The sequence below is a fragment of the Armigeres subalbatus genome, chromosome 3 (assembly GCF_024139115.2).
Source record: "Armigeres subalbatus isolate Guangzhou_Male chromosome 3, GZ_Asu_2, whole genome shotgun sequence".
Taxonomy (NCBI): domain Eukaryota; kingdom Metazoa; phylum Arthropoda; class Insecta; order Diptera; family Culicidae; genus Armigeres; species Armigeres subalbatus.
The window spans coordinates 96,420,022-96,439,240 of record NC_085141.1 but is presented as its reverse complement, the minus strand read 5'-3'; the positions used below and the strand labels follow the sequence as shown (position 1 = coordinate 96,439,240).

At 41.8% G+C, this 19,219-nt stretch overlaps 1 protein-coding gene across 1 annotated transcript in view; it reads right to left on the bottom strand.

Moving 5' to 3' along the window:
* Positions 1–19,219, bottom strand: part of LOC134221816 (nephrin) — a 368,748-nt gene that overhangs the window by 85,122 nt on the left and 264,407 nt on the right. Inside the window, exons 7-8 of the mRNA XM_062700993.1 lie at positions 7,778–7,922; positions 5,801–5,934 (exon numbers count right to left, since the gene is read on the bottom strand). Coding sequence (XP_062556977.1) covers positions 5,801–5,934; positions 7,778–7,922 — 279 coding nt within the window. The remainder of the gene's footprint in view (positions 1–5,800; positions 5,935–7,777; positions 7,923–19,219) is intronic.

Below are 19,219 nucleotides of genomic sequence, written 5' to 3'. Positions count from 1 at the left end.
ATCGTCGCCTTCCTCGAATTTTACAGTTATACACGATAATGGAACAAGAACCTGTCTGTTTGTTAAATATAAAAGACGCTGATGCGGGTGATATTATTGAAAATTAGTGCCGAACGAGAGCGCATTCAAAAGTTTTTGTTAAATTCTTCTATTTTATATCCCTTTTTTTTCGTCTTTTTTTTGGGTTCGCTTGATAAGACACGTTTTAATTAGATAACTATTCAAGTTCAGGTTCAACAAATTGAGCAGGGCGTGATTTTTCAATAGGGCTTGCTTTAAATTAGAATGGTGTCCATTCCGAATATAGAATTGCAACGAATTGCAGAAAGTAAATATCTTACTGGTTTTGACATTATATTCACGTTATTCATTATATCTTTGCGTTCTGCCTATAATATTTGAAAGACATTTGAATGTTATGATTCTTCCAAACAATATATTATGTTTTAAATACAATTATGGTTACCGTGTACATTTAATATATTTATTACAATTTTAATTTCCAGCTTTCAAACTAATTCAATGAGAACAAATGTAGGACGAATGGCTACTAATTAAATAAAAAAAAGTTCACCTGTTGCATTTTTCATTAAATTATATTTTTAGTTCATCTTCAATTCATCATGACGAGCAAAAAATTCGTTGTACGAGAAAGACAAAAAAAGTCAGAATATATTCATATTAATCATCCGTCTTTTTTTTTTCGTTTTTTCGTCTTTCCAGAAATCAAGATGTCTATTTCTCGATCTTTGAACCACAATGAAGCATATTCCCCGATCGAAATCAGAACATTTCTTGAAGAGCTATTGGTATTCTATCCCTAAAGGCATAAATCTGAAACTAGCTGGCGTTGAAGAAAGGTCCTTTCTCATCCAGGACATGGAATTGAAACTTGGTGAGAGAATTCCATTATATATATTTACCAAATTACATTGAAACTATATGATTATATACCATAATTATATACCCGGAAGCGATTTGGATAGGAAGAGTGGAATCGCCAACTTCTTATTGTTAACATCTCGTGGATAAAGGGCGGGCTCTTCTCTTCATCTATTGGGTCAATCTGGGAAACGAGGGCTAAATTTTAATATTGTATGTACGAATTTTCTTCTGGAAGGAGATTCTCTACTCATCCCGTGGATTCGCATAAGCGTCTTTGCTTATGGAACCACCCCACCCAATTTCGACCCTTCATGCAGGAGTCTGATGAAATACAAACAATAGCGTAATCAGGATCAAATCGTTTGTCAGATATGACCAGTCCTATCGGCAGGTGCCTTGCTACAATAGATGGTAGTATCGTCATCATCATCAATGAAGCCCGCTGACATGAATAATCGACGTGGCTCGTAAAATTGAGCTTATCGTTGATCATCACGCCCAGATACTTAAGAGACCTCACGGAGTTAGCTGTGCAGGTCCCTACTCTTATACTCGCTTGCTGCAACCCATGGCGACTTTCGTCTTGTGATGTGCAAGGGACAACCGCCTCGGCCATTCCTCCACTCTGCCAATTGCGTATGAAGCCTTCAGTCTGACTTCGTCGAGAGTGTCTCCTGTTACCTCTAGCATTACGTCATCCGCGAAGCCTTCAATTTTCACACCGGCCGGGAGACTTAAGCGTAATACTCCGTCGTACATAATATTCCACAGAACCGGTCCGAGGATCGATCTCTGTGGAACACCCGCAGACACTACGATCGACTTTTGACCAGCATTCGTGTCGTATAGCACACTGTTCTGAAAATAACTTTTCAGTATCCTGCACAGGTAATCCGGAACTCTCAATCGGTGCAGGGAGTCAGCAATAGCTGCCCAGATAGCATTGTTGAACGCGTTTTTACATCAAGTGTAATCAATGCGCAGTACCTAATACCTCGTCTGTTCAATCCTCTCGCTATCTTGGCCGTATCCATTACCGATCGAATTGCTTCGATGGTAGAACGACCCTTACGGAAACCATACTGGTTGTTGGATAAGCCACCATTACACTCTGTATAAACCGACAATCTATTCAGGATGACCCTCTCTAGCAGCTTCCCAGCTGCGTCGAGTAGGCAAATTGAGATGTATGGCGAAGGGTCCCCCGGCTGTTTGCCAGGCTTCGGTAATAGCACCAATTTCTACCGTTTCCATCGATCTGGGAAGTTTCCTTCGTCCATGGCAGCTCCTGGATGCAGCTCCTCAACATATCTGGATCAGCAAGAATGGCGTGTTTAAGCGCCAGGTTTGGAATTCCAGCTTAAGTTTTCTTGCAGCTACGATAAGCTCTTCGTTAGTACCACGTCAATTGACTCGTACGGTGTAGCGGGCCAGTCCGATGGTTCATGTCTAGGAAACAATCCCTCTACTATTCCAACAAACATCTCTGGGGATCTCTCAGGAGGTGTGCTGTTGGTCCTAGACATCACTATCCTGTACGCATCTCCCCATGGGGTGTCATTCGCCCTACATAGCTGTTCAAAGCAGACTCGCTTGCTACATTTAATCTCGTAGTTCAGAGCTCTGCTCGCTGTCTGGAATACCCTTCGTCTATCGACTCGCCCAGCGTCTATTCTAGCACGTTGAAGCCTTCTTTTAGCTCTTAGACAGGTTCTACGAAGATCTGCGATCGTGTTAGACCACCAGTACACTGGTTGTCGATTGCCTGTTATCTACCTGATCGAAACCAAATGTTGAATAATATGTTAAGATAATGTTTCTGAGCTAAAATCCTGAGTCTAAAGATCAGGAAGCCGCTATTTGAGAGGCATGAAGGCTTTTTTCCGAAAAGCTCAGTTGCTTCTTTGCAACAGGATTGGAAGCATCCTTCTACGCTTCTCAGAACCTTCTTCCAAGCAGCTCGGAAGCCTGCTTTCAAGAGGCTTGGATGCCTCTTTCAAGAGGCTCGGAGGACTCCTATAAAAAGATTCGGTAACCTGCTTTCAAGAATTTTGGAAGCCTCCTTTCAAGAATTTTTAAAGCCTTTCAAGAGGGTCCAGAAGCATCCTTTGAAGAGGCTTCCGACTCTTTCAATAATTTCTTTGGACTTTTTTCAAGAGGTTCAGAAGCCTACTTGCAAAAGGATTAGAAGTCTCCATTCAAAAGGCTTGGACGCCGCTTTTTAAGATGCTTGGAAGCCTGCTTTCAAGAGACCCGGAAGACTGATTTCAAGAGGCCCGGAAGCCCGCTTTTAAGTGACCCGGGGGCCTTTTTTCAAGAAGCCCGAAAGCCGCCTTTCAAAAAGCCCGGAAGCCTCCATCCAAGATACCAGGAAACCTTCTTTCAAGAGGCCCGGAAACCTCCCTTCAAGAGGCTCACAGCCTCCTTTTAAGAGGTTTGGAAACATTCATTCGAGATGCTCAACTACCTATTAAGAGGCAAGGCAGCCACATTTCAAAAGGATCTGATGCAACATGAATGTAACAAACAAAAATAAAAAAAATACGAATTTGCCACGCACGCCGGAAAGCGGTTTTCTAATAATCAATAAAGAAGTGCAAATATTGCGTAACCGCATTTCTCACCAAAGGGGTGTGGCCACTGGATCATTTCGTTCTAGATGTCTTGAAGATCAGGCCGCGGTCCCACCATCGGCATCGTCGGAATTCCTGCTGGAAATTTTATTCCCACCGATGGTGTGGGTCGTGCGGTCAGCATCAGCAGCGCTCAGATTAAATCTTCTTGTCGGAAGTACTAGCGATTGGCTACCATCAGTGAGGGCAGTCTTAAGTGAAATTTCCAAAATTATAATTTTAGTAGGTAGTCTGCTACTTGTTTCAGGTTTTATTTCCATCCATGCAAATACATTTTTGAAGCTTCTTCTTCTGACACTCGCTGATTTTGATGATGATTTTACTATCGACGGCAATATTTTGCTGTCGCAAAACACAGCACTGTCGCAGCACTAAACAAAATTCGTCTCGGCTGAAAATTGTGATCCTGAGAATCGATCTATTTTCAATACCTACCCAATCACTGCAAAAAAAATCATCCATGCGAATAAATATTTGAAGCCTATCCCTCCGACGCGCCTCTTCCTCGTGATTCTGCTACGGATGGCAACTTTCTTGCGTCACAAAGCGGTTAATTTGCACTTTGGACCAAAACTCTTCATACAACGACATTCATAGGGCCCGTAACTTACATCATTCTGATGTCCGTATTGGGAATGCATGGATGGGATTGGTTGGTTCTGATATTTTTACTGGGTAGGACAAGAATTGTTAGGGTTAGGGGCCCTCTTTAGCCGTGCGCTAAGATGCGCGGCTACAAAGCAAGACCATGCTGTGGGCGGCTGGGTTCGATTCCCGGTGCCAGTCTAGACAATTTTCGGATTGGAAATTGTCTCGACTTCCCTGGGCATAAAAGTATCATCGTGCTAGCCTCATGATATACGAATGCAAAAATGGTAACCTGGCTTAAAAACCTCGCAGTTAATAACAGTGGAAGTGCTTAATGAACACTAAGCTGCGAAGCGGCTCTGTCCCAGTGTGGGGATGTTATGCCAAGAAGAAGAAGAAGAAGAATAAGAAGAAGAAGAAGAAGAAGAAGAAGGACAAGAATTGAAATTTTCAATAGTTTATCGTAAATAATCAAAAGTTTTAACGAAATTGACAAATTGCTGGAGAGGCATATAAATCTCGAAAATCCATCAAAAGATAAAAACACTATTAACGTTCAAAATCTTACATGATTTCGTGACGGTCCCCAATTTTAGATTCTGATTTGACACCTAATACCTTTGGGTAAGATGTTGTCCAACGTAAAAAAAAATGCATTCCAGGAAACTTGTCACAAAAGGGTCACTTTAGCAAGTTACATTAAGCACAAGCCTCTCGAAATCCATCACTCGCGTTCTTAAGGGCATGCCACTCAGTACAGAAGTAGCGCACAACTGTATTTTTTTTTTTATTTTACGCCTCCTGTGATTCTGAAAAGCTGAAATAATAAAAAGGACAGTTGACATATCCAACCATTTTCTTTTTTTTTTTATTCCTTTATTTATTTGATAGGCACTCTGTGTTACTTAACCGCTACTGTGCCGAGATCTACTGTGGTATTCTGCAGCCAGAATCCACACAGAATCTATTTTTGGATTTTTCCATTATTCATTGTTATTGTCGTTGCTGGTCCATCTCGTCGTGAGTCCATTGTGTTCGTTTTGTCCATGTCGTGTATCCAATGATCGTTGTATTGTCCGGTTGCCATTTATCCAGGTAACGTTGGAGGAATGCCTCCGAGAAGAACAAGTTGTCAGTCGTCATCAGGCAGCCGTGACGGTGAAGTGTGCACCCCAATACGCCACCGCATAGGCTGCGCATCCGGCGACTGACGAGGGTTTTGGTGGAGGGGCTGGGAATCGAACCCATGACCATTCGCTTGAAAGGCGAACGTGTAGCCAACTACGATACGGGACCCCCCAACCATTTTCCTATGCATCCAATTACAGTTTTCTACTCGAACCCCCAAGAAAAACTAATTGCCAATATTACTCTGTTGTCCGTTTCACAAAACAGTCTGCATAGTGAATTCAACAATCTAAAGTTCGTTGAGAAACTCTGCCTTTTGTGCCCGTGCGGAGGCAACGAGGGTTAATTAGTTTTATAGTTGCAAATGAAAGCCATGTTGCAAATCCTTAGGGCAGTAGAGAAGCGAAAGGAAAGGGTTCATCAGACGACCGTTAGAATAATAAACTTTCCAACACATGTAGCTACATTTGTTTATCGTATACTCGCACGAATAAAAAATAGGACCCAACCCCTCCTCTCCGCCCTTCTTGTGTCTGTCCCGTCAGTCGTAATAAGTGTCAACTCACCTGATGCCGCCAGATAACTTTGTAAACCCACGGGTTGGACTTGATGTTGCACTCGAAGTACACGTCGGCACCTTCCCGGATCGACGAGGTGTAGTTGTAGTTGGTGCCGTACTCCAGCGTTACCACGGGAACGTCTGTTCGAGAAAACAAAATGAAAGCAGACATACAGAAAGAATATCATTAGTGTACCTATAGTGTAAAAAAAGAGATGCGCAGTGAAAAATGTTGCATTCAATGCATTTTCTCAACCGCAACATGGGAAACCTGTGCAAAGATTGATATTACACTGGTGATCATTTGACAAGTTTTCCAACGTGTTTGAGAGCATGGCTCAAAAGTCACCATAAAAGGATTCCTTTTCATTAAACTATGGATTTCAGTTATTAACATAACACCAGGCACCTTCATTGAAACATATGACATGAAGAAAAGTTTAACGGAATTCATCTATAATTTGAACTTTTAGTCCTACCTAACTCTATTTACATTAAAATATTTAGTTTCGGGTCGGCGTTCAGTTTCACGATGCTTCGTTTTGCTTAGCCTTATTCCACACAATAACACATATTACAAAGTGCTCAGATTCAAAACGATCATATTACTAGAAGTAATCACGTTGGAATACATTTGCTTGCAAATATTATTTTATACTTGACGCTATTTTAATATAAATTTAAAGTTCATTTCTAAACATTATTGAGACTATCGAGTTTGTTGATGTAAGCAAAAAAACAAATTGCGTTACAATTAAGGACAAGCATCTCAGAATCGAAAACAAAATTCACTCGCGTTTTCAAGGGCACACCACTCAATATAAAAGCATCGCACAACTGTCATGTTCGATATTCCACGCATGCTGCGACGCAAGAAATAATAAAAACAAAACTGCACATGATCGCATATTTGTAACAATCGACAAAAGTAGGCATGGGAGAAATGGAACGATGAAGTTTGTGATATGCATTACCTAGTATGGAAATTTAAATCATTTAAAAACAAAATCTAAAAAATGGACAAACACTTTTTGCAGTTAAAATCATCGGCAGCTATATCTGCATTACTTAATATTTGAATGTAAATCAATTTGCTAATTTTTGTTCAAGGAACAAGGCACATCGGTGAAATAATTTTCCAGTGTTACAATTATGCGGTCAATATGCTCGATGTTACAAAACAACTTGGTAGTTTTTTTCAAGATTTTTAGAACACACTTTCAGACCAACTTAGATGAAAGAACTAACAATTTGAAGACAATTCATGAGCCTAACTCAACATCGCAAAAAATTAAATTGTTACAAATATGCGATCATGGGCAGAAAACTTATCCGCTGCCTCCGCCCTTGAAAACGTGAGTGAATTTAGTTTCGGATTCTGTGATGCTTGTCCTTTTGCATAATTTGCGGCAACTCGGCCGTACGAAAATTATTTTGTGTTAAATATCTTATCTACGCATAAGCACAGCACATGTTTCGAAATGGACAAATCGATATGAACTTTGATAGGGGTAATGACGGCTTCGGCAGGTTTTGTTCTATTATTGGCAGGGGTTTTTTTATGACTGATTATGCTCAAATTTGGCCCAAACATTCTTTGCATATCCAAGAATATTGTGGCCAAATTTCATAAAATTCGGTCGACAAAAACTCCCCTGCCAATAATAGAACAAAACCTGCCAAAGCCGTCTGTTCCCCTATTTAACAAATTGTGATATAAATTACTTTCTGCATTGCATTCATCATCGTCACTTTCGCTGAGCTTTATTATGTCATAAGCCATAATAATCGGAAAACGAACCCATCCACATGCAACAGGGTTTTGTTGCTGCGAAACCGAACATCTCAGAGCACCAGAAGTTTCCACAAACATTTAATCTGCAGTTACATAAATTCGCATTATGCTCTTTCACACAGCGCACCCGATGAAATGCATAAAACGCATCATTATTCAGTTCTCGGTTCCCGACCGAGGAGTACTCACGATAAATGTCCAGCTTCCAGCCGTCCTCCTTGCCGGCATCCGGTATGACGGCCATTTCTGCCCGGCACGACAGGTATTTGCCTTTGTCGTTGATCGTCGGCTGGAATGTCAATATAGACACGGTTACGTTGCCTTCCGGATCGGTCTGAAAAGAGGAGAGAAAAAAAACGGAAAATATTTGGTAATTATTTTATTCGAGGAAATTGGCTCGTTATTTCTGCGCTCAGTAAACCATTGCTCGAGATTGTTTACGCTGAACATCGATTTTCGTTACCGGGAAAATTCCTGAACAAGAGACCACAAAGAGGAATGAAAGGACGGGAGCTTAATAAGCAACGGGTCTGATTGTGATAAGCCACGCTCTGGACAAAACTTAACCGGAGGGCATTTAGCTGCCGATGATGAGCGAAAAATTCTGCTTCGTTACGAGGGACATGGACAAAGAAAAGTGGATCAGTTCACCTGTTTGCTCTACGGTTCTGATTCTTTGTGTGCTGAGGAAGAAAGACTGTATCATGCTGGCAAACGCACGCGATGCTTAGCTGTTAGTGTAGTTTCTATAATTCGATTACTTCAAAAGAAGCCAGTTTTTGTTGATGCGAAAATCATTCTAAGCTTTTAGTGGAATGTATTTACTTGTCATTCCACAACTTTATTGTATCTTTGACAGATACGTATTTCGACCTCAACAATAAGGCCATCTTCAGTGTCTCGTACTTGACTCGACTCGACAAATAGGGTAAATGCTCACATATTAATAACAGCCCGTATGTTAATCACAACCGTCAATAAACCAAATTGAAAATCGATTTAATTACAATAGTATCTCACATCGAACGTACACAATAATTAATGTACCTCATTCTTCATTGCTTGGAATATTATTTAAAATTCCGTTGAAGTAATAATTCAGTTCACAAGTCTCAAATTAATAACATCAAAATTATAATACACCTGTTCTCACGACGATGTTTTCCACTCAATTTCAAGCTAGAACAAATGTATCCTTTTGAAATTCACTTCACAACACATAAAGCACATCACATTCTTACTATAATAAAAATTATATTTGAATAACGAACGTGATTTCCTATAGTTTAATATACGTTTATTTCGAACTACGTCTCAATTATCATTGTCCGTATTCCAAACTGTTTACATAGCTTCAGTATCCTCAAGGTAGCTGACTTAATTTTTTTTTTCCAAAAATGCTTTAATGATCTTTTATGGTGAATTTCAACTTTTATGTTTGTAAAATAAGGTACATGCAGGGCCGGATTTAGCCGGAAGGGGGCCCCGGGGCCGACAGTTTGTGGGGGCCCCAAAATGTACAAAAAAAGATTTGTTTTGGTACATAATATTTGTGGGGGCCCAGGGGCCACGCCCCCCACCCCTAAATCTGGCCTTGGGTATATCGAAAAAAAAAATTATGACAAAAAAGGAGGCTTCCGAGCCTCTTGAAAGGAGGCTTCCGAGCCTCTTGGAAGGAGGCTTCCGAGCCTCTTGAAAGAAGGCTTCCGAGCCTCTTGAAAGGAGGCTTCCGAGCCTCTTGAAAGAAGGCTTCCGAGCCTCTTGAAAGGAGGCTTCCGAGCCTCTTGGAATGAGGCTTCCGAGCCTCTTGAAAGGAGGCTTCCGAGCCTCTTGAAAGGAGGCTTCCGAGCCTCTTGAAAGGAGGCTGTGGAGCCTCGTGAAAGAGGGCTTCCAGGCGTCTTGAAAGGGGGCTTCTGAGCCTCTTGAAAGGAGGCTTCCAGGCCTCTTGAAAGGAGGCTTCCAGGCCTCTTGAAAGGAGGCTTGAGCCTCTTGAAAGGAGGCTTCCAGGCCTCTTGAAAGGAGGCTGAGCCTCTTGAAAGGAGGCTTCTGAGGCCTCTTGAAAGGAGGCTGAGGCCTCTTGAAGGAGGCTTCCAGGCCTCTTGAAAGGAGGCTCTGAGCCTCTTGAAAGGAGGCTTCCGGAGCCTCTTGAAAGGAGGCTTCCAGGCCTCTTGAAAGGAGGCTTCCAGGCCTCTTGAAAGGAGGCTTCCGGGCCTCTTGAAAGGAGGCCTGAGCCTCTTGAAGGAGGCTTCCTGAGCCTCTTGAAAGGAGGCTTCTGAGCCTCTTGAAAGGAGGCTTCCGGGCCTCTTGAAAGGAGGCTTCTGAGCCTCTTGAAAGGAGGCTTCTGAGCCTCTTGAAAGGAGGCTCTGAGCCTCTTGAAAGGAGGCTTCCAGGCCTCTTGAAAGGAGGCTTCCAGGCCTCTTGAAAGGAGGCTCTGAGCCTCTTGAAAGGAGGCTTCCGGGCCTCTTGAAAGGAGACTTGAGCCTCTTGAAAGGAGACTTCCAGAGCCTCTTGAAAGGAGGACTCTGAGCCTCTTGAAGGAGACTTCTGAGCCTCTTGAAAGGAGACTTGAGCCTCTTGAAGGGAGACTTGAGCCTCTTGAAAGGAGACTTCCTGAGCCTCTTGAAAGGAGGCTTCTGAGCCTCTTGAAAGGAGGCTTCCGGGCCTCTTGAAAGGAGGCTTCCGAGCCTCTTGAAAGGAGGCTTGAGCCTCTTGAAAGGAGGCTTCTGAGCTCTTGAAAGGAGGCTTCTGAGCCTCTTGAAAGGAGGCTCTGAGCCTCTTGAAAGGAGGCTTCCAGGCCTCTTGAAAGGAGGCTTGAGCCTCTTGAAAGGAGGCTTCCAGGCCTCTTGAAAGGAGGCTTCTGAGCCTCTTGAAAGGAGGCTTGAGGCCTCTTGAAAGGAGGCTTGAGGCCTCTTGAAAGGAGGCTTCCAGGCCTCTTGAAAGGAGGCTCTGAGCCTCTTGAAAGGAGGCTTGAGGCCTCTTGAAAGGAGGCTTCCAGCCTCTTGAAAGGAGGCTTCCAGGCCTCTTGAAAGGAGGCCTGAGCCTCTTGAAAGGAGGACTGAGCCTCTTGGAAGGAGACTTCCAGGCCTCTTGAAGGAGACTTGAGCCTCTTGGAAGGAGGCTTCCGGAGCCTCTTGAAAGGAAGCTGAGCCTCTTGAAAGGAGGCTCGAGCCTCTTGAAAGGAGGCTTCTGAGCCTCTTGAAAGGAGGCTTGAGCCTCTTGAAAGGAGGCTTCCAGGCCTCTTGAAAGGAGGCTTCCAGGCCTCTTGAAAGGAGGCTCTGAGCCTCTTGAAAGGAGGCTTCTGAGCCTCTTGAAAGGAGGCTTCCAGGCCTCTTGAAAGGAGGCTTCCAGGCCTCTTGAAAGGGAGGCTGAGCCTCTTGAAAGGAGGCTTGAGGCCTCTTGAAGGAGGCTTCCAGGCCTCTTGAAGGAGGCTTCTGAGCCTCTTGAAAGGAGGCTTCTGAGCCTCTTGAAAGGAGGCTCTGAGCCTCTTGAAAGGAGGCTTCCAGGCCTCTTGAAGGAGGCTTCCAGGCCTCTTGAAGGAGGCTTCCAGGCCTCTTGAAAGGAGGCCTGAGCATCTTGAAAGGAGGCTTTCGGGCCTCTTGAAAGGAGGCTGAGGAGCCTCTTGAAAGGAGGCTTCCGAGCCTCTTGAAAGGAGGCTTCCGAGCCTCTTGAAAGGAGGCTTCCGAGCCTCTTGAAAGGAGGCTTCCGAGCCTCTTGAAAGGAGGCTTCCGGCCCTCATGAAAGGAGGCTTCCGAGCCCCTTAAAAGGAGGCTTCCGAGCCTCCTGAAAGGAGGCTTCCGCGCATCTTGAAAAGAGACTTCCGAGCCTCTTAAAAGGAGGCTTCCGAGCCTCCTGAAAGAAGGCTTCCGAGCCTCCTGAAAGTAGGCTTCTGAGCCTCCTGAAAGAAGGCTTCCGAATCTCTTGAAAGGAGGCTTCCGAGCCTCTTGAAAGGGGGCTCCCGAGCCTTTTGAAAGGAGGCTCCCGAGCCTCTTGAAAGGAGGCTCCCGAGCCTCTTGAAAGGAGGCTCCCGAGCCTCTTGAAAGGAGGCTCCCGAGCCTCTTGAAAGGAGGCTCCCGAGCCTCTTGAAAGGAGGCTCCCGAGCCTCTTGAAAGGAGGCTCCCAGGCCTCTTGAAAGGAGGCCTGAGCCTCTTGAAAGGAGGCTCCTGAGCCTCTTGAAAGGAGGCTCCTGAGCCTTCTTGAAAGGAGGCCCTGAGCCTCTTGAAAGGAGGCTCCGAGGCCTCTTGAAAGGGGGCTCGTGGGCCCCTTGAAAGGAGGCTCCTGAGCCTCTTGAAAGGAGGCTCCTGAGCCTCTTGGAATAAGGCTTCCTAGCCTCTTGAAAGGAGGCCCAGGCCTCTTGAAGGAGGCTCCCGAGCCTCTTGAAAGGAGGCTTCCGAGCCTCTTGAAAGGAGGCTCCCGAGCCTCTTGAAAGGAGGCTCCCGAGCCTCTTGAAAGGAGGCTCCCGAGCCTCTTGAAAGGAGGCCCCCGAGCCTCTTGAAAGGAGGCTTCCGAGCCTCTTGAAAGGAGGCTCCCGAGCCTCTTGAAAGGAGGCTCCCGAGCCTCTTGAAAGGAGGCTTTTTATTTAAAAAAATACTGAATTCGAAAAAAAAATTGTTGCTTTATTGTGTAACTGAATGTTTTCAGAACTTCAGTTTCAGAACTGCTGGACTTTTGTCGATTTAGGCCTTTCAGGCAAAACACTGAAATCAATTATAATTTATAACCGTATTTTTTCTCGATACGCCATAAATCCTTGTGATTTTGCGCTCTGTCATGATTTTGTTTACAGAGCAGTTTAATCATAAGCATGCTTTCTTTCCTTTAAATTCATAAATTATATACATCAATCTGCAGAAATTTACGATTAGAAGTTTTTGAAATAAAGTTGTAGCCATGACATGAAAAAATCCTTTTCGAAAAGGAATTGATCATACGTAATTGCAATTCATGGAAATGTAAGCCTTAATGATTTACGATTCGCCGAATTGTTAAATAAGCTATAGGATCATTCTGGACCACGTAACTCTATCAGCAACGTGTTGAATAATTAATATCATGATGTGGCATATTTTTTTTTTCGAAATCGTGACACCATGAAAATGGCTCCATTGCCAGCCTGACGCGTCGATTAAAGTAAAACATTGGCATTGCCATCAAAGGGCTACTTTCTAATTAGCAACATTGGTTAATGTAAAACGCAATAACACGGAACAAATTCAATGGCTTCATTCAAACCACAACAACACTTCCAGCTGGCATTAAAAAACAAAATAATTAATTAGCATGAATACGAGCGTAAAAGTCACGTCTCACTTATGGGTTTGACAAAAAAATCATGTTTACAGAGAATTGATTACAACTCGATGCAGTACGAGAGGGTGGTTTGCGGTTAACAGAGATATGCAATCAAGTTTAATGCGCATTTTCATTCACCAAGCCTGTCCCGACTCCACCACTTTCCCGAACTCAACACCGGCAATGATTTGTGGACTCCATAATAGCCCCATTCTAATCCCCGCAACGAGCATCGCATCATCTAGTGCTATTAATCTCTGGAAAAATAGAAATTATTACTGCCGGTAATAAACAATAATCCCGCACTCAATTGGATCCCGTCGTCGGAATGAACGCCCAATAATAAAATGGAAATGTGTTGCGAGTTTTAATCTTTATTGAGGAAAACTATCACTTGAAGAATAAATAGAACACAAGTCAGAAAACCTTATCTCAAGCCTATGAACGATTTATCTCATTCTCCCACAACCGAACAATTTCCATCCCAACAAGGGGGCGTATACATTTATCCCGCTTGATCCCCCCGGGAACGATCTAACATACAGACAGAAGCACGCCACGCGTACTCAACATCCATCCCTGCTGGGCGTACAATAATGGGAGCTTCCGTCCATTAATACCGCGGTGGCAATTTACACTTTCCCTCGGTAACGACAAGAAGTTGGCCCCTTCTCGTTAAAGGGGGCCAGGGCAGGGGGTTCACTTTTAATCTCTTTTTATATGACGGTTGGTTGGTTGGCCGGCTCTAAGAAGCCTCCGGAATAAAGTGCGGAATGGATATACTTTTGCAACTCCCGAACGAATGGAAATGGTTTGAAAGTTCGGACAAAGGAAAATGAACAGTTTCCATAAAGTTGGTGGCCTGTCAGGGCGAATTCAGGTTGGTGAGCCCCAGCAGACAAGGAGCATTTAGTGAGTAATTTATGCATTGATAGCTTACAGATACAAAAGGTTTTAATATTTTGTTCCCATAGGCTTTCATAAATTTATGTACTTAAACAAGATGCTACTCTTTGATTAAATTGGAATTATATCATTATTATTTACGACAAAAGTTCTTCAACAATTTATTGCCAACAACAACTGTTATCAATTGCGCTTCTCGTGAGTCCCAGTGAAAGGTTTTTCGCACACACATTTTCAATTTTATCGGATTATTCCTACAGTTTGCTAGTGCTATGGACCAAGGATCTTTCTTGGATCTGTTAAAGTGTTAAGCTAATTCCACTCATAACATTTCAATTACCGAATTTGAAAGGACCTTTTGATGATTTCACACAAACCAAGGGCTGCCGTTTCTTCCATTTTTTTTTGTTCGAGGATACACAGGTTTCCATGAGATTGAGCATGAGGAAAAACTTTTAAAATTGTTTAAAGAACGAAGTAAACAGGGCTTGGGGTAAGCTATTAGTAAAGGTTCGGTATCCAAGGTATCCAAGTGTTTTGTTCTGTTATCAGTAACGTTTAGATCATTCAATTTACTCATACTACCCTCAGTATTGGTCATATCACCCCATTCATATCACTGGCAGTTTGTTTTATCCCAAAAAAAGTTTGATTTTGAAAAATCATGCTTCATTATCGAGGCAAACTTTTTTCAAATCACACGTTCTTATTTTTCAGTCAGTAACCGCACATGTCCTGTCAATACGGTAATTAAGGAAGGGCAGATTTGTTTGTCTGACTGTTGTTGCAACTAGAGACCGAGACCACCTCTGCATCTCCACAACTGTCCTGGAAGGCTATTGCGTTTATTACAATGGATATTCAATATGAATAAAAATTGATTCCAGATCTGATTTGTGCCCAATAATACCACATGCTCGCTTTAGCCTTGACCTTCTATCAATATCTATTATTTCTTTGTTAAGGCTTCTTCTGCTCTGTTTCCAAACGCTTTTTCTCATCTCCTTTGCGCTTTCGAATGTCTATGCATATAGGCTTCTGATCATATTGTCGCTTGAAATCCAGTTGTGGGAACACCAGGTTCTGAACATAGGACATAGACATCGATTGTTGAAAAATTGTAATAACTGACTTACGAAGTTTCCACGTTAGAATTTAATATTCAAATTTCGAAGCGATTGAAAGTTTTCTCCATCGCTCACCGTTCAATAATTTAATTTTTCAATTGGAAAACTATAAATGGGCATTGCATCGAGCTAGTACAGGCCGACGACAAGCAATTTCATTGAAAATCGTTCTGGAATCAAAATGAATTTCATTGTGGACCCAGAACAATTGTCATATGCTGTTGAGTTGAAAAAGCAATATTTTCTCTGAAGTTCATCTTGGTATATCGACAACCGAACAGCATACTAGTCATGAACGAGTTTGTGTGACTAATATACGATTAAATCGAGTCACATAAGAGTTGCTGCAACCATATCAATTAAAAATGTGCTAATAAAGCAGAAGTTTTACTTAGAAAAAATTGAAAAATTTCTTTTTGATTAGAGATTTATAAATTCTCTTTCTCTTTCCAAAAATTTCTTCTCTTCATACCGTATTACGATTAAGCATATGCGGTATTTCGAAAAATTTCGTTTCAGGTGGTTCGAAACGAAATTCCGCGGAATTTCGCGGAATTTGAGCATGGCGAAATCTGATTTCTTGATTTCGTTTCGTTTCGAAAAATTACAAAAATTTCGCTAGAAAAAATAAGCTTCTAACGAAATTTAACGGAATTCCGCGGAATTTCGAAACAAATTTAAACTTGAACCAAACTTTATATTATCAAAAATTTTGGCTGCGCCGCTGAACTAAAACATAGAACTATTTTCAAGACCTTATGTTATACATTTTTTTAACGCTTGCTTCTTCTTCTTCAATGGTTTTACATTCCAACTGGAACTTGGCCTGATTTTCAACGGGTGGCCACTAAAAACGGAAAGTTCAATACTTCAATACTTTTCTATGAGGACGTTAATGCTTTCAAAGAAATATTTCTTTATGTATCCCAGCCCGTTGTTGGAGGCATGGAGTGCGATCCTCTCGTTTGATAAACAATGTGCACAGTAAAACACATGTGGGGATTGGACAAATCAAGCATCCGAAAGATATTCAATTTGCAAAAAAAGAGAGCTAACCGCGGTGGAGGTTGGTACTCGGATTCTGATGGCTTTTTCTGCAAATGTGACCTTTAAGTGGTCTTGCTGTGTAGGGGTTATCACGTCGATCTAGAGAGTAGGAGGTTGAGGGTTCGAGTCCCTCCAAGACACGTGGATTCTTTTTTCAATTTGAACATTTCGAAACATATGCTGTGCATATGCACAGCCAAGATATTTAACAAAAAAAAATGGTTTTCGTACGGCCGAGTTGCCGAAGAATATGCCGAAAACTGTTAAAGGAGCTTTGGTCTACTAAGCTCCATTGTATACTAAGGTAATTGGAAAGCCAAATACACGAAGCAACTCATCCATAGGATCAGAAGCACTATCCGGAAATGGCAGGCGTCCAACGGTTATGTGAAACCTGCAAGATTAAACTATGCCTACCGGCAGACCACGAACCATATGCTATCATTCATTAATTAATAACGTTTAAACGCATGTTTAAAGACTAAGCCCAACTCTACTGTAACAATAGAGTGATTCAAATTTTTAATTTTTTACTCCCCTGTGCCTCAACGATTGTTTTTGCTATTTTAATAGTCCTCCTAAATTTTCAGCTGATTTGGATGTAATTTGATTGTGCACGTGCCATTTGAAGGTTATATGAAAATAACTATGAGAATTGCCACTTATGTAAAGGATCGTTTCGTGAAGCAGCCCAGAATCTATTTGAATATATTTAACGCATCGCCATCATAGAAGAGATCTGAAAGTCAGTTGTTGTTGCGAAGCAATCTGACTTTTGTGAGCAAAATTATAAAGTAAACAGGAATGATCATTATTGATGTTATTCTTTTACGTGTTAAATTGAATTTCCCACAATTCAGTATTTCCCTAATAACTTTTGTTGCCATCATCAAATCGTTTAGCAACAATGACGATATTTTTCCTTGTTAAATTCTCTATGTTGCTGATGTATCCATATATGTTTAGAGCTCAATGGGCAATGACCAATTTGTTCATCTCCGCTTAGGCCGCAAATCAGGTTTAAGCACATAGTTAAGAACCGTTTAAGAGTTAAGAAGGACCTAAGGGATAAATTGACTGTAAGCACGTGACCGGCATCATTATTGGTCATGAAATGCGAACTCCGATTCAAGTACCATGAGAATATTTTTTTTCATCCAAAGTAGATTATACAATTTGTGAGCTGTGCATATTTGCTGTATCTCGGCCAATCATGATTAGGAACGATGTGTACAGTTAACCAAGCTAAGCTAAGCTTTTCTTTGATTATTTTCCCGATATGTATGGAACATTGCAGATTCGTGGGCATTTCTCAGATCTTTGCATTAAATTTGCAAAAAAAATCTAGAACGGGTTGGAAGCATTTAAACTGCTGAAAGTTCTTTACTTATGATTGTTTTCAGCTCATACTGACCATAACAGCTGTTTCTTGCACTTAATTAAAGTCGATTGATGATGAAAATTTCACAACATTGGATATCTCATATGCACAAACACATATACAAGGACAAACAGACAATAGTTCACTTGTGATTAAATTATTTCATATCTGGTAAACTGCTGCCGTAAAAATTCTGTGGCCACATTTGAGAAAAACAATCTGAAACACATACATATCTTTGTGCATTTTAGAAAGGTTCACAGGATAAGTCTAGTTAGCAAATGTATGCTAGGGACACGGCAGGTATTTTCGTCTGTTCGTCATAGTCAGGAGAAACGTTCTGCTATAGTGGAGTTCTAGCAAATGTACGTTGCTTTCGTTGGTTTTAGCCCCTACGACGATGGACGGAAATACCTGCCGTGTCCCTATTACCAATTCCTACTGGATAACAAAATTAAATCACAGAGAACAGACATACAAGTCCGTTCTCAATCGTGTGTAAGGGATTTATCGGATGTTTTGAAATGCAACACAAGTGGCAATCTCGTGGAGGACTGGCATCACATAGTTTCTCTCATCAAGAAGCTGTCAAAACTTTAGGCGCCACCACCCACCATGGACATAAACAAGAGATCCTCCTCCTCACTCTGGTTTCAATTCCATATATGATGTTTCTTTCTCACACTAACGCCCGCGATTTCTCTGCCTTCAAGAAGCACATGGTTTGTTTTGTGATGAGGAAAGATCCATTAATTACGTAACGCCAGAACAATCATGTATGATCCCTCCTCTCCCCCTGTTACACTTTTTGTGTAAGTTATCTAGAATTTTGGTACTGTTTTTCACACCTCAGGCAACCCCCTCCCTCCTCTAAGCGTTATGTAATTTATGGATGTTCCCTGAGATGTTTCGTTGGTGAAAAGCAGCTACCACCTCTGCCTGTATGTTCAATTCTTTTGAATTTTTACCTTCTTTCCATTAGCCACAGTCATCGTCAAAGCCAGCAGCGAAGCACTAAAAGGATGAAAAGACCATAATTTGTACTCAAGTATATTTATGATTTTTATATCATTTACATACGTCCCTTTTAGTATTTCTATTTCTACTCGCGTTTCCGGCAGTGAATAATTGTCTCTCTTCGACAGTAATTTCAATCGGAACATACTAGCTATTATAAGCATATATTTATTCACCAACATGGGAAGTGGCTATATAGCAGAAACTCTACTTGGTAATACAATCAGTTTGCTTAAAGGTACGAAAATGCGTTTTGCTGAATTTGTTTTTTAACCTTATTGGTTCCATAGTGCATGAAAAATAAACATCAACAGTTAGCATGTACTGGAAGAATAGAGGTAATAAACTAGGAAGATTGTCGCTGCCGTCACTGGCGAAACATCTTTTGCTGTCGAGGATAGGGCACTAAATGTCAACCAAGGAAAAATCAGTACGTTTTGACAGATAGGTACCCAACATGTTTAAGGACGATAACAAAGGAAACTGCAGCGAAAATCGTCCTCTATAGTTTATTACCTCTATTACTGGAAGAGGCGGCAGGCTTGGTATCATTTTGGCGCGCAATGTTTGTTTGGTGGAATGTGACAGCTAGTACGCACGACGTCAAGAAAGACACCTGGCGCCACCAAACGACGTATTGCCACAGTCAGTGTTCTAACGTACTTTGATTTACACAGCTTTTTGAGTAAAATTTGTTCTGGCCTGGATGTCTGTTATCTGTGATTAAATCTATGCATTTATTTTCTAATTTCAATTTAGCTCAATACCATAAAACCATGCTGATAAGTGAATATGGGGTGCTTCTGTATAATCACATAATTCTTAAGTGAAATAAGGTTTTTAACGAAATTTGAAACGAAAAAT